At 40.5% G+C, this 27,089-nt stretch overlaps 1 protein-coding gene across 1 annotated transcript in view; it reads left to right on the top strand.

The window, feature by feature from the left end:
- The window catches only part of KCNK2 (potassium two pore domain channel subfamily K member 2), a 151,399-nt gene extending 125,076 nt beyond the window's left edge, over positions 1-26,323 (top strand). The window contains exons 6-7 of the mRNA XM_063125578.1: positions 312-451; positions 24,699-26,323. Of these exons, the coding sequence (XP_062981648.1) occupies positions 312-451; positions 24,699-25,016 (458 nt within the window). The 3' untranslated portion in view covers positions 25,017-26,323. The remainder of the gene's footprint in view (positions 1-311; positions 452-24,698) is intronic.
- Positions 26,324-27,089: the final 766 nt, after the last annotated feature.

The raw sequence follows: 27,089 nt of genomic DNA on the forward strand, positions 1-27,089 counted from the left end.
CTGTGGTTACTTTAAAACTAGAAGCAGATATTTTTGGGAGGGAGCACAAGAGCTTGAGGCTTGTGCATAACTAGCATAATGTTCAAATCAGGCCACTGAGTGGGAAAGATGTAAAAATCTGTATGCTTTCTAATTGAAATGAATGGAACTTCAGTTCTTATGTCTGGTTGCTGTTTATTGTGCAAAGTTCATGAGAAGTTCCAAGGCAAGGAATAGTCAACTTTTTTCATAAATAGTGATGAAATGTGGATGAGAGATATACAGGGGAAACCTATATAGTTATCTAATTTTTAAAACCCTTTCTTTTTCAGGGGGATCGGATATTGAATATTTTGATTTCTATAAACCAGTGGTGTGGTTCTGGATCCTTGTGGGCCTTGCATATTTTGCTGCTGTCCTGAGCATGATTGGTGATTGGCTAAGAGTTATATCCAAAAAGACCAAGGAAGAGGTAAGGAAATTCTAAAGAAGAATTTTGATTAGGGGTCAAAACATGGCTAAAAATAAAATTTCCCTATCACTTTCCTAAACAATGTAGTTTAAGCATTTTAATTTTATTAACGTCTATCAAATAGTGTTGTGCAGTAATTCTATTAATAACCTCTTAATATAATTGCCAGCAGTTTCATTTCTACTAATACAGTTGCAAGTGCTCTAGCCACATTATAATACTAATTTATGGTATACTGTGTTAACAAGGGAGAGGGCCTTTTCAGTGGTGCCCCCCTAATCATGGAATGATCTTCTAATGAGGCTTGTCTGGCGCCAACATAGTTATCTTTTCAGCGCCAGGTCAAGACTTTTCTCCCAGGCATTTAACAGCATATGTTGAGTTTTAACTGACTCAGAATAGTTGTTTTAAATAGACATTATCTAATCTGTTTTTATGCTTTTTAATGTTCAGTGTTTTAATCTTTGTAAACTGCCCAGAGAGCTTCAGCTATGGTGCAGTATACAAATGTAATTAACAACTGCCCAGGGAACTTTGGCTATTGGGCTATATAAAAATGCAATAAATAAATAAATCAAACAACTTAATCATTCATATTGGATTCTAACAGTTATAAAGCTGATGCATTACTCATGTTTAGGACACTCACAATTTCATTTTAGAGTGGGGCCATACTCCTTGCTTCATCCCTGACATTATATCCTTATGCAAGCCACCCTCCTCTAATGTCTGTGCAGTGAGAGCAGTTGTCTGCAAGAGAACCCCTTTGAACAAACAGCTTCTTGCACTTAGGGGTTACATACAATTGGGAACCCTGTGTGATTGGGTGCCCTGATCATGTAGAACCTCTATACATGTCCAGGTGCATGTGCATAGCATGTGCACTCACGCACCAGTGCTAAAGGTAAGGAAAGGGTGAGGTGCCGGACGACTGGAGGAGGGCTAATGTTGTCCCTATCTTCAAAAAGGGCAAAAAGTAGGAACCTGGGAACTACAGACCAGTCAGTCTGACATCCATCCCTGGGAAAATTTTGGAGCAGATTATAAAGAAGTCAATCTGTAAGCACCTTGAAAACAATGCAGTGATTACTAGAAGCCAACATGGATTTGTCAGGAACAAATCCTGCCAGACTAATTTGATCTCATTTTTTGATCGGGTAACCTCCCCTGTGGACTGTGGGAATGCTGTGGACGTCATATATCTTGACTTCAGCAAAGCTTTTGACAAAGTGCCCCATAATATTCTGATTAACAAACTAGCTAGAAGTGGGCTAGATGGAACAACTATTAGGTGGATTCACAGTTGGCTACAGAATTGGACTCAAAGAGTGCTTATCAATGGAACCTTCTCAAACTGGTGGGAGGTAACGAGTGGGGTACTGCAGGGCTCAGTCCTGGGCCCAGTGCTCTTCAAAATTTTTATTAATGATTTGGACGAGTAGGTGCAAGGAACGAACGCTTATCAAATTTGCAGATGACACAAAATTGGGTGGGATAGATAATACCCTAGAAGACAGAAACAAACTTCAAAGTGATTTTGATAGGCTGGAGTGCTGGGCTGAAAACAACAGAATGAAATTTAATAGGGATAAATGCCAAATTCTACACCTAGGAAATAGAAACCAAATGCACAGTTACAAGATGGGGGATACTTGGCTCAGCAATACTACGAGAAGGATCTTGGAATTGTTGTAGATCACAAGTGGAATATGAACCAACAGTGTGATGTGGCTGAAAAAAAAGCAAATGCTATTTTGGGCTGCATTAATAGAAGTATAGCTTCCAAATAGCTTGAGGTACTGGTTCCTCTTTATTTGGCCCTGGTTAGGCCTCATCTTGAGTATTGCATCCAGTTCTGGGCACCACACTTCAAGAAGGATGCAGACAAGCTGGAGCATATACAGAGGAGGGCAACTAGGATGATCAGGGGTCTGGAAACAAAGCCCTATGAAGAGTGACTGAAAGAACTGGGCATATTTAGCCTGGAGAAGAGGAGATTGAGGGGAGACATGATAGCACCCTTCAAATACTTGAAAGGTTGTCCCACAAAGAGGGCCAGGATCTCTTCTTGATCATCCCAGAGTGCAGTACATGGAATAATGGGCTCAAGTTACAGGAAGCCAGATTCCAGCTGGACATCAGGAAAAACTTCCTGACTGTTAGAGCAGTATGACAATGGAACCAGTTACCTAGGGAGGTTGTGGGCTCTCCCACACTAGAGGCCTTCAAGAGGCAGCTGGACAAACATGTCAGGGATGCTGTAGGGTGGATTCCTGCACTGAGCAGGGAGTTGGACTCGATGGCCTTATAGGCCCCTTCCAACTCTACTATTCTATGAAAAAAGTACAACCCCAACCCAACCCCCAATGGGCACAGACTGCTGCCGTGCAGCTCTGTGCTCATTTTACTGTCCCCACTACTCATGGGGAGGACAGGACAACCCGGGAACACCATGGAAAAGTCGGCTTTTCACGGTTCCTGATATCCCGTGGTAAGTCCTCACTAGTCTCAGGTTGCCCCCAGGATCCCCTGTGCGTCATCTGCATGTACAGGGATGATCCAAGGACTACCCTGGGATATAGGCATGGTTTTATATGTCAGAACATGCACTTTGAACTTGGCTTGGTATTCTCTTTCCTCCCCCCAATATTTGCTGTTACTTTAACACAGAATGGTCCTTACTGCAGAAGTACATAAAACAATAACTATCAGAAGGTAGAGCTCAAGGCATAATGGTTCAATTGCTTTTTAGTTACTGCTACTTTTAATGAAGTGTTTTGTCATTGGTGATCATGCTTCAGCAGAATACTTAAGATGGCAACTAGAGGGAAATACTGTGGGCAAATAAGAGGAGCCAAAGTTTCCATTAAGTATAGGGTGCATTTCCCTTGTTCATATATTGGAAATGGTGTATAGTCATAGTATAACAGAAAGTCTCTTGTATTTCTCACAATACTTAATTTGATCTTGTTTTCAGGAGTCATAAAACTGAGAGTAAGTAGACTGAGGCCACCTGCCTTTTTTCCTGGGATCATCCCGGGATCATCCCTGTGCATGCACATGACACACAGGGGATCCCTGGAGCAGGCAGGGACGATCCCTCCATTTTCCTGAGATAATCCTTAGGTGTAGAAAGGGCCCATAGAGCTTTGGCTATGGGGCGGTATATAAATTTAATAAATAAATAAATATATCTCAATGACTTCTGCCCGACAAGTAGACTAATATTGCCCAAACTTCAACCCTTCCTGGGCTTCTAACTTGGCCCTTCAATATATCTGACGAATAAAAATATGCAGTTTGATGTACTTAACAATCCAGGGACATTTTCTGATGAGAGCAAGATGCATCGTCTTAGCTTTAATAAGTGTTTTTTTACATCTGGTAATGTCAGAAATGAGTCCAGTCCCATGGTTTGTGCAATGAATATAGTTTGGATGAATGTCAATCATTTAAGTAAAAAAAATTTATGGCCTTAAAATTCAGTTTGACTTATCGAAAGGAGCCATTTTAAAGAAACAATTAAAAAAATTGCAGAAGCAGTACATTGTATTTGAAATAGCGGGCCTGTTTGTACAACACGCTAAAAAATTGTTAGGCCACTAATGCTTTTGCAGCAAATGTGTTTAAACTGTGGTTGTGTAGCCATGTTGGTTAGAAATGGTTCACGCAATATGCTAAGTCATGGTTCACACAAAATGCTTAACCACCATGGCTCAGCAGGTCATCTGAACAAGATCAATTTGTATTTAGCAAAAGCTGTAAATAAAGAAATCTATAATTTATTTGCAATTTGAAATGCATGTAAACTAAAAGTTTTTTTAAATAAATAAATAAAGTCAGCATATTAATCCCTATGAGATTATACCAAATATTAAGGTTAGTGAGTAACGTCATAATATATGTTTTTGCCCACATTAATGAGCCATTAATCCATCTTGAGACGTATCTCTAGCTATTATCATTCTGATGTGTGCATATTCATTTACAGGCAGATGTACTCGTTTCACTTCAGATGTGCCTTCTAACATAACAATGTGCATCTATTGGTGACAGTGACTATAAATTATTTTAATTAAAATGTCATTGGATTTTTAATAAACAGCTTTTTTTTTCTTGGGAGTGGGGTAAAGACATATTTTCTTAGTTTACAGACCATATGAACAAATTGTGTTTAAAAACAGAGGAATATATTCATTAGTGTTTGTTCTCCCTTGGTTCAGATCAGTTTATTTCTAAATATAAACTTATTTGCATTTTCTCCAAACAAGACTTAAGTAATCATACATTTTAGAAGATGTATTGGTGCACTAAACCTGTACGTGTCTTCCACGTCCAGTAGTATTATCTAGTCAGGAAATTCTGGTATGAGTGTACTTCAATATTTCACATTCATTTAGTCCAAGGAAACCCTGGCATTCAGCTAATAATGGTGCATTAATCTGAAAACATTTTTCTTGTAGACAGCACTGCAGCACTTAGGGGAAATTACTGTTAATCTAGGACCTTATCTGACATCTGGCTCAAGGGTGTTAAACTCTTAAGTTTCTTGTCAGTTTCTCACATGATGCAGGGATGAATCTTTCTTTAGCTTCTGTTATACAAAACTGCATTTCAATGAATAGGACTTGCTTAAGAAGTTACCTGTTGTAAGGGATGATATATCAGATGCTCATAATGGACATTATACATGAGAAATTTTCAGTGGACATTTGGATAGTGCTGAATCCTAGTTAATAATGAGGCAGAAAGGAAGGAAAAACAGGAGCCTCCCAAAACTTATTTTGTGTGCATGCGCATAAGGGTAGTATCCAACTGGTGACACTCCTTTAATGCTTTTTTTAAGCCTAACAGAGGAAAAAGGTGATTTCAGCTATTTCCCTTCCCCCACCAAAATCTGCTCCAGTGTATTGGGGAACCCTTTGGAACAGCATGGACTGCAAAAGGGAGAGGAATTACTGAAAATCACCTTCTTCCCTAGTCTGCTGACAGAAGCCCCCACTGTGGAGAGATACCAATTGGATACAACTTTGTAAATTAGATACTATGTTTTCCTGTATATTGATGAATAACAGATGCTGGGAACAAATAATGGTATGTGGGTAGTTTCTTTGGTCTGTCTTGTATATACTGCTTGTGCAGTGCATTCCTATACATGTCTACTCAGCCCATTGAATTCAGTGGGGATTTACTTCCAAGTAAGTGTGTATAGGTTTGCAGCCATATTCTTAGTGTAATGTGATAGTGGTAATTCACACTATTCTGGCCAGAATGGGAGTATCTGTAGATCTAGCTACTATGTCAATTAATCTATTTAGGGTGAAATCTATAGATTCTTAGACATGCTGGTTGGGAAATGCTGGGAATTGAAGGGCTTTTTATGACTAAACAGGCCTAGGATTGCATCCTTAATCTGACTAATATATGCTCTGGCCATTAAAAACAGAGCTTTAAACACATTAAGTGCTTTAGGGTCCAGTTGTATGCATGTTCAGACAGGAAAAAATGATGGAAGCTATTCATTACTGTAGGTTTTAAAACTTTGGCAGAAAGTGGAAGTGAATTTTATGTATTTTATCATATCCAGAAACATTTATTTATTTATTTATTTACATTTATATACCCCTCTATAGCCAAAGCTCACTGGGTGGTTTACAAAGATTAAAAGACTGAACATTAAAAATCAATATACAAAATTTAAGAAACATAAAAACAGCTAACATTTAAAACAAAATTTAAACACTCAGCCAGGCCAAAGCTAGTTCTGGAGTCAGTTAAAACTCAACATATACTGTTAAATGCCTGGGAGAAAAGAAACGTTTTGACCTGGTGCCGAAAAGATAACAATGTTGGCGCCAGGCAGGCCTCATCAGGGAAATTGTTCCATAATTGGGGGGTGGCACCACAGAAAAGGCCCTCTCCCTTATTGCCATCCTCTGAGCTTCCCTTGGTTGAGTGTAGTGTATGGGTAGGTTCATGTTGGAAAAGGCATTCTGTCAGGTATAGTGGTCCCAAGCCGTATAAGGCTTTATAGGTTAAAACCAGCACCTTGACTTGAGCTTGGAAACATACAGGCAGCCAATGCAAGCAGGACAGAGTTGGTCTTATATGTTCAAACCTACTGGTCCCCTGTTACCAATTTGGCTGCAGCGTTTTGTACAAGCTGTAGCTTTTGAACCATCTTCAAAGGCAGCCCTACATAGAGTGCATTGCAGTAATCTAACTTGGAGGTTACACGATTTATTATTTTATTTTATTTATTACATTTTATACCGCCCAATAGCCGAAGCTCTCTGGGCAGTTTACAAGATGCTTAACATGCTTTCTTAGAGATACTTTTTTAGAAGGAAGTTTCATAAATGTATTTTGGATTATGTTCCTCGTCAGAAGCTTTTCTTTCTTATAAGTTCACAGATTCCACACATTGCAACATCTTCCTGGTATATTTTCCACATGCTCTGGCAATCATGAACAAAATATCATATTAGGCAGTCACTTCAGAATATACTCATTGTAAGAGGAGGCTGGAAGAGTCCATTCTGTATTCTGTAATGCCCACACACGTTTGGCACCAATGTTTCAGTGTCCTAGGCTCAAATAGCTTGAAAATTATCATCCTTATCTTCACACCTGGAGCATGGGATTCTAACTTTACCTAGAAGCAAAAGGTGACTTAGATAAACATGGAGATAGTAGAAGTCAACCAGGCAGGAAGATTGGCAGTATTGTGTGGCAAAGAAGCTACCCTTCTTAAAGGGGGTGGGCGATTTGTTCCCTACACTTGGAACAGGGGGGGGCACCTTTTTACTGTGGGAAAAAGACCTTTACACCCGAAAGGTAACCTTCTACCTGTGGGAAAACAGACTTTTAAACTTTGGATCATGCAAAAAGTTTGGAGAAGAGCAGACTTAGCTGCAAAGCCATATTACACATAATGAGCCAGTAGATGCAGATCAAGTGAATTTCCTTGGAAATGCGGAACAAATGAATTCCTCTTATATCCTTATATACCACAGACATTTCCCAATCAAATATATGCTAAGATTAAGAAGCTTAATTGTTTAGAATGTGATTTCTAATGAAATTCAATTTCAGCTGAGTGCTCATTTCCTTAATATGCAGTTTTCAAATCATACACTCCACATTTGCCTGCTATATTTCATTTTGTAATAGTGTGAAGTAAGTAGTGTGAAGAGTGGACCTTTGGGCTCATTGAAACCCAAGCACTAAATTAGATCTAGCTTCAGTTCAGGCCAGTGATCTATATAGTACTGCATTAGGTCCTTCATGAGCTGGTAGAGTTCCTACAATTTACACTTTTTACCATAATGAAATAATATGATGGAAAGTTTGAGGCCCCAGACAGATATTTTAGGTAAGGATCACACTCGTAAGAACCACCATGCTGGATCAGAGCAAAGGCCTGTCTAGTTCAGCATTCTGTTCCCACAGTGGCTAACTAGATACTTATGGGTAGCCCACAGCAGGACATGTGTGCAATAGCACTGTCCTGTTTGTGTTCCTGAGCAACAGGTATTGAGAGGCATATTGCCTCTGATACTGGAGATAATATGTAGCCATCATGACTAGTAGCCTTTGACAGCCTTATCCTCTATGAATTTGTCTAATCTCCTATGGGTTTGTCTAATCCCCGTTTAAAGCCATCCAAATTGGTGTCCATTACTGCTGTGGTGGAGAAAGGCATAGTTTATACATCGTGTGAAGACATGCTTCCTTTTATCTGTCCTGAATCTTCCACAATTCAACTTCATTGAATGACCCCTGGTTCTAATACATTGAGAGAGGGGGGAAATACATCTTCCTATATATTTCCTCTACACCTCTCTCATCTCCCCTCATACTCACTTTTTTCCAGCTGAAGTGCCCCAGAGAGTTTGTCTCAACTGTGAGATCATAGTTGGCAGAAATCTGACCACAGTTCAAAGGTACTCCTAATAAATAGATGTGCAAATAAATTCAATTAAATTTTCCAGATTTTGTTTTAAACAAAAAACATAGAACTTTTTTGTAAATGGGGGAACATGATCAGTTTAATAATCATCCCTAAAGTTGATATATATAAAGGAAGAGAAACATGTTGAAGGTCAGACAGACAGACTTTTGGTACTTAGTAGAAATGTGCATTGTGTAGTTGGAAATTGAACCATATGCTCTTTGATGAAGCATGTTCAGCATTCAGACAGACATTAATTTCTACATTTTTATAGTTGTCTCAGATGTAAGGGCCTACAAAATTATATAAAACTCATGAAAAGACATGGTGGAAAATAATCCTCTGTCTGTCTGTCTATGTAGATTTAATAATAACTTTTCTGACAGAAGAATTTTTCATACATTTTATCGTTTGAGAAATGAGAAACGGAATGGCACATGCTTTAAAACTCTTATAAAGCTATTCCCACACTTGGTTCTACTATTGTTCTTTGTTTTTTTGAATCTCTGAATTGGTATTTTTTGCTTTTAGTTAATCCACTTTGATATTACTAGTTATGCGGCCCTCATATATTACAATAAGTGAGAGTTTTGCCATTTGGCTTCAATGAGAGGTGGATTATACAGAAGAGTTGGCTAGATGCTATTATAACTATTGAATCTATCCTTATCCAGAGACCTATAAAAATGCCCAAATAATTTTGGGATCATTTTTCTACCTCAAAGTAATTTACAATGTAGTCTGGGATAGTAAAACGTCTCAAAATCAAAGCAAAGGGATGGTGTCAGAAGACGTCTGCTTCCCTCTTCTGGTTTTGTTTGAAAAAGAACATTGGACCTGTTTTGTTGCTAGGACAAAAAAAGTCCCCGTTTTTAGAAATCAATAGTTTTGGGGGTATTTTTTGTACAAGGCGGCTCTTGATTTTTAGCAAGAAAATTATCTATGGGAGATTGTATCTGCATCACTGCATCAATGTTCGTTAGAAAAGTTTTACCCAAATATATTACATTGTCTGTGACCCAAACCAACCAATCAAACGAAAAACCCATCCGACATTGCAAAATTAAGTTGGTTTGGAGGATTTATTTTTTATCCCAGGAACATTTTGTGTACAGAAAGTAAAATGTACTTGCTGAAATTTGGGGACATTGTTTACTATTGAGCAAGTGTCAATGCTCTAGGAGGAAAATGGTGTAGTCAACTTCAGTATAAATTCTGCAATGAAAAGAGCACTGGGATGAAATTTTCTGCAGTTACATACATATAAGGTTAAAATGCCAAAAGAGCACTTGGTGATAAAATGGGGTAGTTGTGTTAAATTTTCAGAAATGCTATACGTTATATGTTATCTATTGCAAGTTTGTTTTTTTAATCAAATTATAAACAGCCTTTTAATTTAAAAAGGCAAGGTGGTTTCTTAAAATAAAAAAAATGACTAACTATAAAAAGAAACCTCACTACAACCAGAATGAAATCAGTACAACAACAGAACACTGCAGAAAACAATGAAATGGCATTGCCATGACATCTCAAAAGCAGCACACTAATATCAAACCTCCCTGGTTCTCACCTTGGCCTAATCTACACCAAGCAGGATATTACAGTATGAAAGCGGTATATAAAAGGCAGGAGCCACACCAAGCAGGATATAGGTGTATGGAAGCGGTATATGGTATGAGTCAATGGGCCCCAACAGTTGTCAGTGCACTTCAATACTACTATAAAGCAGTAGTGTGGCTGCTGCGTTTTATATACCTTTCTCATACTGTAATATCCTGCTTGGTGTAGATTAGGTCTAGTTCATTCATTCATTTCTCCCCATGGTGAAGGGGCAAGGAAGAAAAATAGAACCAAGGCGTTCTCCAAATCTCACCCATGTACCATTACAGGAAGAGACTTTCAATCACATTCCCCCAACTGATAAATAGGAAATTAGTGAACCTCTAGGAAATTGTCCCTTCCCCAATTTCTCTGTTCACAAATAGGGTGGAGAATTTTGAGGGTCCAACTTGCACACAGCTCTAATTATTATTCAGCATATCCAGGGTGCAGGGAGAAAAGCAACCTGTTCACCCCAGCACTGAAGAAATATTTAGCTTCTGTATTGAAAAATGATTGCCTACCCTCACAATCACCAAGATGGATTAAAAATAAATAAATTGCCAGTTCCATTATTTGGTTTCTTAGCCATTAGGCCTCTTTGAAGACACTTTATGCTTTTGTCTCCAACCAAAGAGCTGGAAACTTTTAAAAAGATCTTGGAGTGTCCTGTTATTTTCAATTTGGGGAAAAAATCTCTCACTGGCAGTCTCCTCAAAGACAAGAGTGAACTAAAAGTGGAACAACTTTGCTAGCCAAGCAAGAAATTGGCACAAGTACCCCAGCAATCACCCTGCTTTCTAGTGACTCCATCTGAGCCCATCTGCTTTCAGAAACAGAGGCAAACTCGGCAGCTCCTGAAATATTGAAAAAGTGATTTTTGAAAGCAAAGACAAAACATTTTGTACTGTAGTCTTCTGCATGGATAATGTGACACTTAAATTATTCTTTCTAGTTAGACTGCTGTATCCTTAGGAGGTTAATGGGAAGTTTTATTTTTAAATAACTGACAACTACATCAGCGAAAATGATTTCAGAGCTTCAGACAATGCATTAGTCATAATTGTTAGAAATTATAGAAGGAGGGAGCACAGTGTATTCAAAGCATCTCAGGCTTCATATCGTTCACCAAATACATTTTATAAGAAAGATGCCCTTAACCTACCTGTTCGTTATTTCATTTCATTGTTCATTTGGGACAGCTTTATAGTGGTGATAGAAATGTGTGTGCTTCTGCATAGTGAAGCAAGCTGAGTTAAAAAGGGCTTAAATATGTTTGCAATACTCCTCCTCTCTCAATATAATTATCTACTGCTGTTCACTCCATCTTTCCATGATACATAGAATAAATATAATTCATTTCCCACCTATCAATACATTCATTGAGCTTTCCTGAGTGTTAGTTGAACACTGCTTGAGCTCTCAGTGATATGTTCTTATTCACAACAGATGGACATGAGATTTTGATTAATTGTATTGAGAGGCCAAGGAAATATTTAGTTGGTTGTGTTTTTTTTTTTTTTTAAAGGAATTAAAAGAGAGGCAAGAACATTTTAATCACTCTGTCTTCTAGTACTACATTCCATGGGTTCAATCCAGATTCAGTCAGATGTAAAGTAGACCAGTTGAAATCAATGGGACATGTTAGTCATGACTAACTTAAGTCCCATTTATTTCAATGGATTGACTCTAAGGCATGGCTAGATCAGGCCTATAACCCGGGATGATCCCTGCATATCCAAATGACACACAGGGGATCCCAGGAACAGGCAGGGACGACCCCTCCATTTGCCTTGGATAATCCTTAGGTCTAGATAAGGCGTAAGTCTAACTAAATCTGGATCCAACACACTAACTTTGTTACCTCAATCTTGAACAGATCTACTCAGAAGTAAATTCTTATGGAATTCTGAGATTTTAGTCTAAAATAATTGGTGGATATGGACAAATTGGGTGGAACTATGGCCTGGTTCAGACGAGACTCTGGGCTTTGTGGTTAACTTAACCATGTTCAGCTGTGGTTAATGCTACCACATGCAGAATGCTTGCAGACTACACTTTTTACTAGGGCTGTGCACGGACAGCCCTATCTGCTCCGGATCCCAATCCGCAACTTCCGGATCAGGTCCGCTCCGCTCCGTATCGATCCGCCTATGGTCTGCTCTGCTCCGCTGTGGAGCTCCGGATCCGGATCGGAGCTCCGTGTTTTTCCCCCCATAGACTTGCATTGAAATTCAAACGCCTATAACTTTTTTACTGTTAACGTTACAAACCTCAGAATCAGCTCCATGAGAGCTTATCCATGTATCCACATTCATGCCAAGCTCCAAGCAAATCCAAGCATGCCCTGATTTTGGCGATTTTGTTTTGTTTTGTTTTAAGCATCACCCCCTAACCCCAATTCACACCCCTTTCTAGAACTCTGTCAGTTTTCACGTTACAAACCTCAAAATTGGCACCATGAGAGCTTATCTATGTATCCACCTTCATGCCCATTTGGAAGCAAATCCGAGCCTCCACTGATTTGGGGGGGATTTTTGAAAATCCTACACCCCCTTTTCAGAAATGGGATTTACTCTGACATTTTTACAGATACAAACTTGCAAATGGGCACCCTCACAGATGCCACCTAGATCCACATTCATGGCATATTTGAAGCAAATCCGAGCATGCCCTGATTTTTGGCGATTTTTCTTCATTCTATGCATCACCCCCTAACCTCAATTCACACCCCTTTCTAGAACTCCATCAGTTTTCACATTACAAACTTCAAAATCATCACCATGAGAGCTTATCCATGTATCCACCTTCATGCCCAGTTGGAAGCCTCCACTGATTTTGGGGGAATTTTTGAAAATCCTACACCCCATTTTCAGAAATGCTAATAGCTCTAACATCTTTCCATACCTGTCCATTAGGATCCATTGCAAAGCGCTTGCCCATAGCAATTAATAGGACAGATGGTTTGGGGGAATAAAGATTTTTTCTAAATAAGGATCTTCATCTCAGGTGAAACACTTTAAAAATGCACACACACACCAAGAAATCTTAAACAGAGTGAGCGTGCAATGCAGCTGCCTTTTATCACAAGGAAGGATACCCTGAGTCAAAGCAAGACACGCACAAACCATCCCTGTGGGGCGGGCACCGAGGAGGACAGGCAGCATGCCCCTGTAGCACGGGGAGCAAACATGCCAGAGGCTTGTGGGGTTGAACCACAAAGCCCATCATCTAGTACATCTCCCAGGCACCAGGAGGGCAGACAGGCAGGCAGAGATGTACGACTATGCCATAGATTTGTAAACCACCCAGAGAGCTTCAGCTATTGGGCAGTATAGAAATGCAATAAATAAATAAATAGATCTATGGGGAAGTAAGTCCCAGCAGATACCCCACAACAACAGCACCCTGGTGGAGGCGGGAAGGCAGGCATGCAGCAGACATTTCTGGGGGCACTAGTAAGTGAGCCAAGGATTGCTTCAAACCGTCCCTGTGAGGTGGGAACAGCACAGAGAGATGCCTTTTCTTTTGCATCCCATAACTAATAGGGGGCTAGGAGGATAAGGGTAAAGCTTTGTTTTCCTTGCTTCAGAGTTGATTGACTGCACTGTGATCACAGCCATTATTAAACAACAACAACAATAATAATGTTAATAATAGCAGTACTGATATTAATAATATTGTTAATAATAATCACAACAACAATTAGAAGTTGAACCACAATGAAAGCCTGCTTGACTTCACTGAAGAGGGAAAGCCAGGAGAGCTTGGGCTATGGGGTGGTATATAAATGTAATAAATAAATAAACACAGGATGGGTGCAGTTAAAAGCAGCAGTGTTGCTGAATCACAACAACAAGAAGAAGATTTTAAAAAAGGCTATGTCTGTCTTTTACCAGTAAGAGGAAAGTGGACGTGCCCAGGGGGAGGGAAACTGTTGTGCCAATTTGACTGGTCCTTTCTAGGTACCAGTCTTTCAGAAGCTACCGCACACTTCAACTCGTGACAGGCATAGCCTCCACTGGCTACCCTTTGGAGGGTTCTAATGACCCCCCAAGGCAGGGCAGTGTGCACTGGGCATGTCCACATGCCCTATGGACATCATCCCCTTGCACCACATCTATTCAGTTGTTCACCAAGGTTAGGGTGGGTAGCAGTTCTGTGTTTCCTATCTGTTATTTAGTAGTATATGATTTCAGGTTGTGTTTGTGCATTTGATGGGGCTACTGTTTCAAAAAAACACTGGAAGAAGTCCGTTCAGACAAAGAAAGAAAGGTTATCCATACTTACTAAGTATCCCGTTTTGCTTATTCCCCCCCCCCCCAACATTGGGATTGGAGGATGCTTCATCAGGTGATCATGATTGGGAGTTGAATCTGCCTCTCATCGCTTCAAAAAAACCTTACCCTCTCCCGCTTTTAGCCATTCTAAACAAATTAATAGCAAGCAAATCGTAGGACGAAAAAGTCTGAATATCTTCACAAATGACCCCCAACCACCACTCTCTAAGCACAGTAAGTTTCAGGGATGTGGGTTTTAAAACAAAAAAGTTATATGCTAATCTTTTCCGCAATGCAATCCTATGGGAAAAAATATCCAAAATGGTGGGCGGAGCCCTTCCCAAAAAGCGGATCGATCCACATGTGGTCGCTTCTCTTCGCTATGCTTCGCTAGCCTCCTGACTTGCTTCTCCTCCACTTTTAACGGAGGCGAACCCCCCCCCCGGCTCCATTATCGCTTCTAAGAACCGAAGAGAAGCGGAGCACAGCACAACTTTTAACCCTTTTGTGGTTAAGTAATGTCGTCAAGGGGCAGATGGTTAGGTAAAACGTGTGTCAGACAACACCGTTAACCATGGTTAAGCATTCCGTTATCCATTTTGTGGTTAAGCAGCATGGTTTAGCATGTTGTCTGAACGGGGCCTATGAGGGGCGGGAGGATTACATTTCCAGAGTATTTGACTGCATTGAATTCTTCTAGGCTAAGGATAAATTGTTTATTGGTTTTCAGCAACAGAAGGGGTCCCCAGAACAGGACACCGCATTTTAAAATATTACAAATGACACAAGTTAAATTATAAAATGTTAAATGAATAAAATAAAAGAGTAAAGAAACGCTGTCAGTGAAAAATCATAGAATAGTAAAGTTGGAAGGGGCCTATAAGGCCATTGAGTCCAACCCCCTGCTCAATGTAGGATTCCACCTTAAAGCATACCTGACAGATGGTTGTCCAGCTGCCTCTTGAAGGCCTCTAGTTTGGGAGAGCCCACAACCTCCCTAGGTAACTGCTCTAACAGTCAGGAAGTTTTTCCTGATATCCAGCCAGAATCTGGCTTCCTGTAACTTGAGCCCATTATTCCATGTCCTGCACTCTGGGATGATCGAGAAGAGATCCTGGCCCTCCTCTGTGTGCCAACCTTTTAAGTATTTGAAGAGTGCTATCATGTCTCCCCTCAGTGTTCTCTTCTCCAGGGTAAACATGCCCAGTTTTTTCCAGTCTCTAATTGCTAAAAGTTTAGCTCATCAACAAAAAGGATCTTTGAAATAGAAAAGGCTTTTCAAACGTTCTAAACGTATGCAGTGTGTGGACCATGTAAAACACAAAACAGACTATTCCATAAGGGTAATGCCACAATAGGGAATGCATGCTTGCTTTCACTTAAGGCCATAGCTAGGGGCAAAATCCTGGGGTGATCCCCGGGACCATCCTTGTGTGTCCACATGATGCACAGGGGATCCCAGGATCAGAGAGGGATGATCCCTCCCTTGCTCCGGGATCTCGCCCTCCCCTTTAGCCCCAGTTTTTCCATGTTCTCGGGCTGAGCCTAAGACCATGGAGTGTGTGGCCGGGCACCGTGGGTTGACCCAGCTCCTCACGATTCCTCGCAAGGAGCCGGGAGCTGCGCCCATTGGGGGGTAGGGTGGGGGGAGCAGGGGAAATAATTTAAATTTTTAAAATTACTTACCTTTAATAATTTAAAAAATGGTGGGTGTGACACCTCTCCTTCTGAGGTCGTCGCATGTAAACAGAGGAGGGATCTCGCGATAAATACATCACAAGATCTTCCCTCCTCCGTCGTGTGCTAACAGGTAGGTCTAGCTAAGGCCTAACTCTTAGATGGTCAAAGCATTTGAAGCAGACTTCTTGTATTTGTACATTTGAAACCAGTCTTATACTGTAAGTCTTTTGGATTATTGTGTAGACTATTATGCTTTCAGAAAGGTTTTTCACAGGTATGTTTATTTAAATACTTCTGAAGTTCTGATAATTCTTTCTACTCTGAGAAATTAGCAAAATGGCCATGAAGAGTACATCCATGAAGAATATATACTCCAGATTAAATTGTGTGTGTAGAATTACTTTAATAAGTAAGAAGAATACAATTCCTTTAATAAACTCAAAGAGTTTCTAAGGAAAAAGTTAAATAGTTCTTGCTAAAATGTGATACACAAGTTGGGTCTTCAGTAGCATAAACGTCTGGCATTTCAATCACTTAATATCAGTTATTGAGTAACTACCAGGCTACAAATTAAGCTAAAATTGAGTGTAGCTTGAGAAAATGTCATACCTTAAGAACAAAGTGAAGCTGAACATTCTCCAAAACATTGTTATAAATAGGAGAAGGAATTAAATTAGAAAAGCTTGTTGCTTATGTGCTCTGGCAGTCTGAAAATTACACAGCTCTCCACCAGTAACCTTTTGAGCTTATGTCTTTAGCAATCCATGGGAAAGTGAGTTGTATTATGAAAATGTAACATTTTCTTTTAGTGCATTTGAGGGCACAGAAGAGTTGGGAATCCAGAACAATTGTCTGGGCCATTGTTATTTCAAAACACCTGCTATTATATCTTTCTGCAACCTGATGCAACAGAAAAGGATGGCATCACCATACTTATAGCTAACCTAAGCATCAAAAGGAAAATAAATGGATCTCCATTGGACCTTTCAGAATGTTTCTCTTATTGTAAAACTCTTAACCTGGAGTGGGAGTTAGGAACATATCTCCACGGTGCTGAAACATTTGCACTTATTCCCAGGGCTCATCTATACCAAGCAGGATATTCCACTATGAAAGTGGTATATAAAAGGTAGGAGCCACACTATTGCTTTATAGTGGTATTGAAGTGCACTGACAACTGTTGGAGCCCCTGACACATACCATATACCACTTTCATAATGTTATATCCTGCTCCATGTAGATGTGTCATGGGCCCCAACAGTTGTCAGTGCACTTCAGTACCACTATAAAGCAGCAGTAGTGTAGGGCCATAGCTGGATGGGGTGAAATCCCGGGGCAATCCCTGGGATCATCCCTGTGTGTCTACATGACGCACAGGGAATCCCCAGATCAGGGAGGGATGATCCCTCCCTTGCCCCGGGATCTCGCCCTACCCTTTAGGCCCATTTTTTTCATGGTCTCATGCTGACCCCAAGACCGCGGAATGTGTGGCAGGGTGTCATGGTTAGTCCCAGTTCCTCACGGTTACTTGCGAGGTACCGGGACCTGCACACAGGGCGCAGAGCTCCTCAGGAGCACTGTGCCCATCAGGGGTGGCATGGGGGGAGCTGGGAAAATAAGTTTTTTTAAAAACAACAACAACTTTACCTTTTGTGCACGAGCACTCGTACGCATCTTCTCCTTTAATAATAAAAAACAAAATGGTGGGCGTGACGCCTCTCTCTTTGAGGTTGTCGCACACAACGTGTAAACAGAGAAGGGATCTCATGATAAAAACATCATGAGATTTTCACCTCTCCGTCGCACAATAACAGGTAGGTCTAGCTAAGGCCTAGATCCTGCAGTGCACTTCAGTACTGCTATAAACAGTAGTGTGGCTCCTGCCTTTCATAGGCACTTTCATATGCAGCACCTGGTGAAATAGCACTTTCATAGCACTTTCATAGTGGAATATCCTGCTTGGTGTAGATGAGCCCCCAGTCTGTTTGGGGCTCAGTTTAAAGTGTTGGAACATTCTGGGACCAAGATTCCTGATGGATCAACTGCCTCCATATGAGCCTACTCAAGTACTTATGTTATCTTCAGAGGGCCTGCTTCAGGTGCTGCAGCCATCAGTGGTACAGTAGGTGGTGACTAGGGAAAGGGCACTTATGATAGTGACACCCTGATTAAGGAATACTCTGTGCAGGGAGGATTGCACAGTGCCTACTTGGAGGTCAGTTCAGTACTAGACAAAACATTTTTCCTGTACCTAATGTCCAGTGTTAGTTTTTATGCAGCTCTTTTCCTTGCTGTTTTTTTTTTAAATTATACTTATTTGATTGGTTCCTGTTTGGATTTTACATCTGTATTGTAAACTGCCCTGGGAAAGTTTATTTTTAAGTGCAGGGTGTAAATACCAGAAATAACACCTTGGATTGTTTTTAAATGCTTCATTTCATAATAATTTATCCCTAATAGTGCCAACAAAAACTGTCTTTAGATATGATAATCTCATACAGCCACCCAACGTAGACTTTATTCCTCTTGGGTTGGCAGTTCAGGATCATCATGTCAAAAAGAATAATGTGCACAGATTGTTTGCAAAGGTACAGCCTATGCAACATTCCATGGCTTGTTCTTCTTTACGTGTGATGAGGAACAAGGGCTGCACATTTGGCTGTCTTTTCGTAGGATCATTACATCCAAAGTTACAAATGGGGGAATTCCAATTGCTGTTTTTCACCCATCATAACAGTGATTTGTGGAAAGGTACCTTTTTGTCCTCTTTTTCTGGAAGCGTTTTCTAGGGCGACCATATGAAAAGGAAGACAGGGCTCCTATATCTTCAACGGTTGCATAGAAAAAGGAATTTCAGCAGGTGTCCTTTGTATATATGGAGAACTTGGTGAAATTTCCTCTTCATCACAACAGTTAAAGCTGCAGGAGCTATACTAGAGTGACCAGATTTAAAAGAGAGCAGGGCACTCTTTTAAACTTCCTTAAACTTCTATTGGTTCCAAAAAAGCTTTTATTTGGTATGATTTGGATGGGAAATTAATCAGCTGGCTTTGTTTTCCATAAAATGTAACTAAATCCTAATAATTATTTCTAGATTTGCATACCAAGATATAAATTAGCATGTGTAAATTTTATGTAGGTTTGTGTCCTAAGGGGCTGGGTCCTGAATTTTTGGGAGCCTAGCAATGCCCCTGATCTATGAGTTCTGGAATGTACAGAATGTTGACATTTCAGTGGACGGGAGGTGTGAGGAGGAAAGGAAAGGGGATTAGTTAGAGTGACCAGATACAAAAGAGGCAAGGGCTCCTGAACCTTTAACAGTTGTGATGAAGAGGGAATTTCACCAGGTGCTGCATGCTTCAAATGACACCTGCTGAAATTCCCTTTTCTTTACAACTGTTAAAGATACAGGAGCCCTGTCCTCCTTTCCATATGGTCACCCTAGAATAAGTTTGTTAAAATCCCTGGAAGGGAAGAGTTATGGTTGGGGCAATGACTGCCATGAGACTAAAATGTTCTCCTCCTTATTTTTTATAAGCTCTCTGGGCGGTTTACACTATGTAGGGATGATTCAAGAAAAAGGAAAAGGAAAATGATAAGTTTTCTCTTTTCCACTCTTAGCAAACTCTCCCCCACCCATACTTATAGCTATAAAATGCTAGAGTCTTCTGGAACTTTATAGCCACAGGAGGGGAAGGCCATGAAGATGGGAAAGTTTCTTTTCCTCCCTTCCTCTCCCCGCCCCCTACCCTGCACAGGGCTCTAGAGTAATGCAAGTTTCTTGTTTTAAGTTGGAAACTTGAACAAGAGCATTCCCTGAATAACCCCACATCCAGGAACATATTTGCATACCAAACAGAGGCACTGATGGGAAGGGAGTGGCAGTTTCACCACATTCTTTGAGGGAAGCAAAGTTCTGAAAAGAATGGATGTTCATGAGAACCAAAGCAGAGAACACCCATTGCAATAAACTGATTGTAGTTAATCAGTATCTTGATAAATACAGCCATAATCCTGAATTTCTATTTCATGCCAATAGTGCAATCCTTTAATAATGAAATGCTTGTTTGACTTTATTTTTCTTCAAAAAAATGTGTACTTGCTAATTTCAGTTCACTTGCCAATGACTGAAAATTCTACAATTAGACTCATTTATTTAAATGCTTTAATACGTGTAAAGAGCTTCACTTTTGGAATTATTTAATCAGTAGTCTATCACCTCTTCTCTGAACTTAATGACTCATAATTCAAAATGGGTTTGAAGTAAAACATTCACGTATTATCTGCTCCCAGCTTTAATGGAGTGACCATAAAATCTATATAATCTTAGTAACCCTTCCCTCTTCCCCTCAATGTACAAACACCCATGGTCACTGAAGAAGGGTGGCTTCATCCAGAGAAGCCAAGGGACGTTCCATAGCTGAGAGTTAGAGCACATGCTTTGGATGCAGAAAGTCCCAGGTTCAATCTCCAGATACAGCAAGAAGAACATCTTCCTAAAAGCCTGGAGAGATGCTGCCAGTCAGTGTTGACAATACAGGGGTATATGGACTAATGGTCTGACTGAGTATAAAGCAGCTTTCTATGTATAAGAGTCTCTTAGGCTTATAAACAACAGTTAGCAAAGGCAATGGACTGTCCTAAGCATTGACTCTCTCATTTGTGTTACTCGAACTACCTACCAGAACTGTCTCAGCAGTCACTAGTAGTGCACTAGCTATGGTGCTGAGACTACAAGGTGGTTAGGAGACACAGGAGGAGAATAATAATAATAATAATAATAATAATAATAATAATATTTATTTCTTACCCGCCTCTCCCTTTGGATCGAGGCGGGGAACAACATTAGAACAGGAATCAATACATCTTAAAAAATCATGATTTTACATTGATCTGGATAGGCCTGCCGGAAAAGGCTAGTCTTTAAAGCTGCCTTAAAATCACACATAGAGTTAATTTTACAAATCTCCTCCGGCAGGCCATTCCACAATCTGGGGGCGACAGAAGAAAAGGTCCTCTGGGAAACTGATGTCAGCCTAGTTTTAGCTGACTGAAGTAAGTTCACCCCAGAGGACCTGAGTGTGCGGGGCGGACTATATGGGAGAAGGCGATCCCACAGGTAACCTGGACCCAAACCATTTAGGGCTTTAAAGGTAATGACCAACACTTTGTACTTTGCCCGGAAACTAATTGGCAGCCAGTGGAGTGATTTTAATGTTGGTGTAATGTGGTCACCCCTAGGTGTACCAGTGACCAACCTGGCTGCCATATTTTGAACTAGTTGAAGTTTCCGAACTAGGTACAATGGTAGCCCTATGTAGAGCGCATTGCAGAAGTCAAGCCTTGAGGTTACAAGCGCGTGCACTACTGTCTTTAGGTCTTCTGACTCTAAGAAGGGGCGCAGCTGGCGTATCAGCCGAAGCTGATAAGTAGGCACTCCTGGCTGTCGCATCTATCTGGGCTGTCATTTGGAGCGATGGATCCAGGAGCACCCCCAAACTGCGAACACAGTCTTTCAGGGGGAGCGTAGCCCCATCCAGAACTGGCTGACACACTTCCAAACCTAGGTCAGAGCCCTTGACAGCAAGCACCTCTGTTTTGTCTGGATTCAGCTTCAGTTTGTTTTTCCTCATCCAGCCCATTACTGCCTCCAAGCATTCATTCAGAGGAGACACACTATCCTTAGCTGATGCTGTTATTGAAGGCATACAGAAATATATTTGGGTGTCATCAGCATACTGATAGCACCCCGCCCCATGCCTCCGGATGATCTCTCCCAGCGGTTTCATGTAGATGATAAACCGCATTGGGGATAGAATGTATAGAATGCATACATTAGGATGGGATTGCCTATTACCAGCTCCCCTTCTCACTATAACCAATTTTTCCACAGTTCTTTTGTGAGACCTTAGTTGGATTTAGCTAAGCATGGCTCTCAAACACATTGGCATCGACTTTCCCTCAAGCTAGGTTCCTTCACCCACTCTTCTCTTTGGAATTAAACAGTTTCCAATGTTTCCATTTGGTCTGGGCACTTCCAGCCCATGTGGCCTTGCAAATTCAAAATAGTGAAGGCAGGAGTGAAGTCTACTAAATAAGCCTAATACACTGAATCAGATCACAGATCCATCAAATTAGCAGTGGCCTGGTTCAGACAACACGCTAAACCATGCTCCTCCGTTAACCATTTTGTGGTTAAGCAGCATGGTTTAGCGTGTTGTCTGAACCAGGCCAATGACTCCTTTCCCCTGCTGTATCACCAGAGAGCTTCTTTTATGGGAGATGCTAGAAATTGAACCTGAACCATATTTTTATGCTGCCTTGGGGGCCCAAAGCCAGTTCATATAAATACTCAAAAGAAATATAATAAAAGACAGCTAAGCTACAATAAAACTGAGAAGACAGTAAATCAGCAAGGCATGGGTGGGGTACCTGAGGCCCATGAGCCACATCCAGACCTCAGCCTATTTTGCAAACTCTTTCCATTTTAGATCCAACTCTTCCCACTTTGGATGTGGCTCTGTCTGGATGCTTTTGGCTCTGCTCACACCCACAGAGCATTGGCACCTTAATCTTGCATCAATGGGGCCTTTACAGCCACCATTTCCGCAAAACAGGAAATATGCAATTTCTAGAGCCGTCATTTTGTGCAGCAGTGGAGGCTCTGGATGAGGGCAGATGGCTTGTCAGGCTGCACAGACACTCAAAGTGCAGGCCTGTGGATGCACCATGGCCCAGTGAGCTGGGTCTGATGGGATAAACACAGAAGAGTCCATCAGACTCCTGGACTCAGTTGGGTGCCTGTGACATCCCTAAAGTCAGTAGACAGGCAAATAGTGAATGCACAGTTTTATCAGCCCAGGAAGAAGGTAGTTTAAGGAAGAACAAGCCATTATGCAGGTAAAAGTCAAGAGTCTTACCAATCCAGCAAAAAGACAGTCCAAAATCAGTTTCATTGTGGGTCTAGAGTCAGCAGCACAAGAAATCAGTCCAAGAAAAAGAAACATTTCAATGTACTAGGAACAAAACTAAAAGTGCTGTTCTAGCAGTTAGCAAGCCTTAACTGGGGGTTCATATTGTCAAGTCTCCCAGTCCACACCCAGGTACAGCTGCAAGCTGTTAGTGATATGTTCAGAATCTTCCTGTTTCTGAAAAGACCTTGAGTAGACTTTTACTCTTGAGAAGCCTGGTTGCAGTGAGTCTTGAGGCATCCGCTTCACCTCTGAATGGTGGGCTGTGCCTCCACCTTCTAGAGCCAGCCCACTTTAGGACTGAGTGGTGCTTCCTCCTCTGACCCCGCAGTCCTTAGAGGCCCTGTCTCGAGATTCCTCAGGATCAACCAATGTTGAAAGGCCTAGTGAAGCTTCCCCACCAATGCCAGAGGTCACACAAGGTCTTTAGTGTCTGTAATGTCAGGGCCAGAGCCTTCTTGACATGGGCCTAGATCAAGCATGACATCCTTGGAGGAAAGACAGGACAGGGATGTAAATAAATAAATAAAATTACAATAGTGAGAATTTTGAAAGAAAAAGCATTGGGTGAACCTTGCCACATACCTCTCTCATGAATTATAGTATCTCTAGATCTATTGTTAGCCCTATCACTCTTTTAATCTGTTTAAATCCACTGATGGCTTTGAACTGTTTATATTTTATTGTTTCTAAATATATTATAAGATGCCTTGTAAATTATGACTGAAAAAACTGGATTAAAATATTTCAGATAAATAAGTTGTTAGCCCAGGTGGCTAGCCACACACATAGGGAACATATAAATCAGCCTCAAATTGTGCAAAGGAGAAATGTTAATTAGCATACATTAATTAAAAGAAAAGCTTTTAACACTTCCCATTATGTCTATGTTCTAGCACACGTATATATGTAGTGTGTGTGTGTGTGTGTGTGTGTGTGTGTGTGTGTGAGAGAGAGAGAGAGAGAGAGAGAATGAATGATATATTTGAAAGTGTTTGTGGCAGGGACCATGTTATTCTAGCACCCTTGCACTTTTTCTCATTGTAATCTTATTACTGCAGTGGAGAGAGAAACTGGCAATCATTCTGCTGAGTTGACTAAAACTGTCACTTGCATTAATCCTCAGTTTGAATGTGTGCTAAAAATAGAACAGCGGCAGCTGACATTTTTCTTTTAAAAGCCCTTTCCGTCTAAATTTAGAAACGCCTGTGTCAAGTCTCACAGGGATCATTACACATACAGCCAGGGTGTCCGTAAATAACCACGACATCTCCCCTGGTAACACCTCATAACACGCAGTCGGGATTGCTGGGAATTCAGGGCTCCCTGTCCAGCTGGGATCCTCTCAGCTGTCGAGGCTTAGTTTTTAAAGGCAATTTCACCTCACTGGCCTAGATGAAATTATAAAAAGAGCTGTGAAATGTTTTAGCTGCAGAGATTTTAGCTGTTGCTGTGCGTCCTTTTTATTATATTAGAAAGATGGCAGCTAAATTCTTCCACTGGAACAAAATAATTAGAGGCTGAGCATCGATCAAAGGGAATATTTGAGGCATAAAAGTGATGTGCCAATGGGCAGCTGCTTGTTGTCAGTCTTGGGTCACATTGGACCCTTTGTTCTTTTGGAGCCTTAACTCACACGCATGCCATTTTTAAAAAATAAAATAAAATACATAGCAACGTTATCCTTCTCTCTCTCTTTCTCAATCTCCCTCTCTCCTCCTTTTCTCCCTCTCTCCCCTTCCCTCTATTATTATGTTCATTAGGTGGGAGAGTTCAGAGCTCATGCGGCCGAATGGACAGCCAATGTCACTGCAGAGTTCAAAGAAACACGTAGGCGCCTGAGTGTGGAGATTTATGACAAGTTCCAGCGGGCCACTTCTATCAAAAGGAAGCTCTCTGCAGAAATGGCAGTGAACCACAGCCAAGACCTGACTCCTTGCAAGAGAACCTTGTCTGTTAACCACCTCACCAGCGAGAAAGACCTCTTGCCTGCCATCACAAAGACAGACAGCATTTATATGAATGGCTTGACGCCTCACTGTGCAGCTGAAGAAATCGCTGTTATTGAAAACATAAAGTAGCACTGACTTTGAATCCTAATCTTTTAATAAGAAGAAGCCTATGGTTTAGACTTATCTTGTAGTTCCTGATTTTTTTCCTCCTGTCCATAACTGATGCTATTAGCATTTTTTTAAATCACGTGCATGAGATCCAAGAGAAATCTACCCACAGTAAGGATTCAGAGTCACCATCATATTTCTTGAAAGACACAAAATGAATGGCACTTCTGTCATTGACAAATGCTGGAACAAGCAATGTCCGATGCCTTTTTTTTGTGCCCAGACTGTTTTTTCATCTCTCCTAATGTGCCATAAGGCGTTAAGAATGAATAATGCTGGTTTAGGTTAACAATGTAGCTTTGAGGGATCAGTCCTTAAAACTTTTCAGGGTCTACCTTACCAAGCCTAGGAATGGACCGTGTATGGACTACAATCTATATTTAAATGGCAAGAAAATCTTATGCAGCCTTTTACCTAAGAAATTTTTGTCAGTGCCTTATCTTTTAAAGAAACAGAACCTCTATAACTCTCATATGGGTTTTTGTTTGTTTGTTCGTTGGTTCTTGCATGAGTAACATATCTCATTTTGTTATTTCATCATGCCCCAAACAATCATGTTTTTAAGGGTGTCTAAAGCTGAGGATACCAGCGATAAGAAACAGATGCCAAATCCAAGGACATCAAAGCACCACTCCTAAGTCTAGCTTTAAAGGCACTGCAATTACAAGGGTTGCAAAAGGTGTCCCACCTGCAAGTATTTTTTTTTAAACTCAGGTGCAGATGATACATGTACACTCTCTAGACCTGTAGAATTTATGGATCCATATCAGGTCTCATTACTTAAGCACTAGTCAGCGGTTCAGCCCCATGCATCACATACCAAAAAATATTCAGTTTTGTGTTACTAAATTGTCCGATAGGTGATATTAACTTGGTGCATTCAAAAGACTCATTTACATACCAAGAATGCAGAATGAATCTGAAGAAGCAGCAGAGCCATTTCTAGTGAATGCAATGTTGCTGGCAGAAAAGGATTCAAAACTTTCTTTGTTTTAGCCACGTCATGCCATATGCTATTTTAGCACAGGGATCCTGCCTGCTGGATTGCTTTCCTGAATGTTACATCTGACAATGTTTTTGCCCACTCTGGAGCTGGGAATGAAAGTGGGAATGCAGTTGAAACTGGCATCACTGTGACTTTCTACATCGAGAATATAGATGGTATCTGAACACACATGCAGACGTGAAAAACGGTTGACCAATAGCACAATCTGAATATAATTGAATATTTGGATAAAATAGGCTGATATGCAGATGTGAAACCAATCCTTGGGATTTCTTTGGTTGCTTTAAAGAAAAAAAAAACATTGACTTAATTTTATAGCCTCTTGTGTCTTTTGTTTCTAAGTGTGTGCAAGATTAAGAAGGAATGCAGAATTAAAAATAATGGATTGTCTTTTAATTTTTTTTATCGTTTTATTCTATTGCAACCTGGCTGTATATAAAATAAGTATAATACCCCTTAAGAGATGAATAGGCAGCCTGAACCTCAAAGCATAACCACGGTGCAGACTCCATTGAAATAACAGAGGCTTGCACCTGCAGAGCTGTTTGAGGCCTGTACCCTTGGCTCTGAGTATTTAAAACAAAATGGGACTTCAATTGGACACAATTCAAATAACAAATCCATATTCTCTGACTATTAAATAGCATTATGAACTATGAATGTTAAATTTATGGATGCTTCATCTTCTTTTCTAGCAAATCTAAGTTATCAGTGTAAATACTAGCAATCAATGAAGAGTTAACGAAAGTGTACATCTCAAATCAGCAAAGTTCCATTAAATATTACCAGGCTCTTCAAAGAAAATGGCCCCATTCTCCTCCATTTCCCCCAGCACAGTGTTCTGAATGTTGACATGGTAAGAAAGGTTCTCTTGCCATGTATAAACTGTGAAATGTAATGAAAATAAAAATAATAAAGTTTTTAAGTAAAACATGCCTTACTGAGTCTCCTACTTGTTGCCATTATAATGCTGAAAAATCCTTTGTAAAATCAGTATAGTGGAGCTCTGGAATTAGGATGATTTTGTA

This window comes from Elgaria multicarinata, chromosome 4 (genome assembly GCF_023053635.1).
Source record: "Elgaria multicarinata webbii isolate HBS135686 ecotype San Diego chromosome 4, rElgMul1.1.pri, whole genome shotgun sequence".
In the NCBI taxonomy this organism is placed as follows: Eukaryota; Metazoa; Chordata; class Lepidosauria; order Squamata; family Anguidae; genus Elgaria; species Elgaria multicarinata.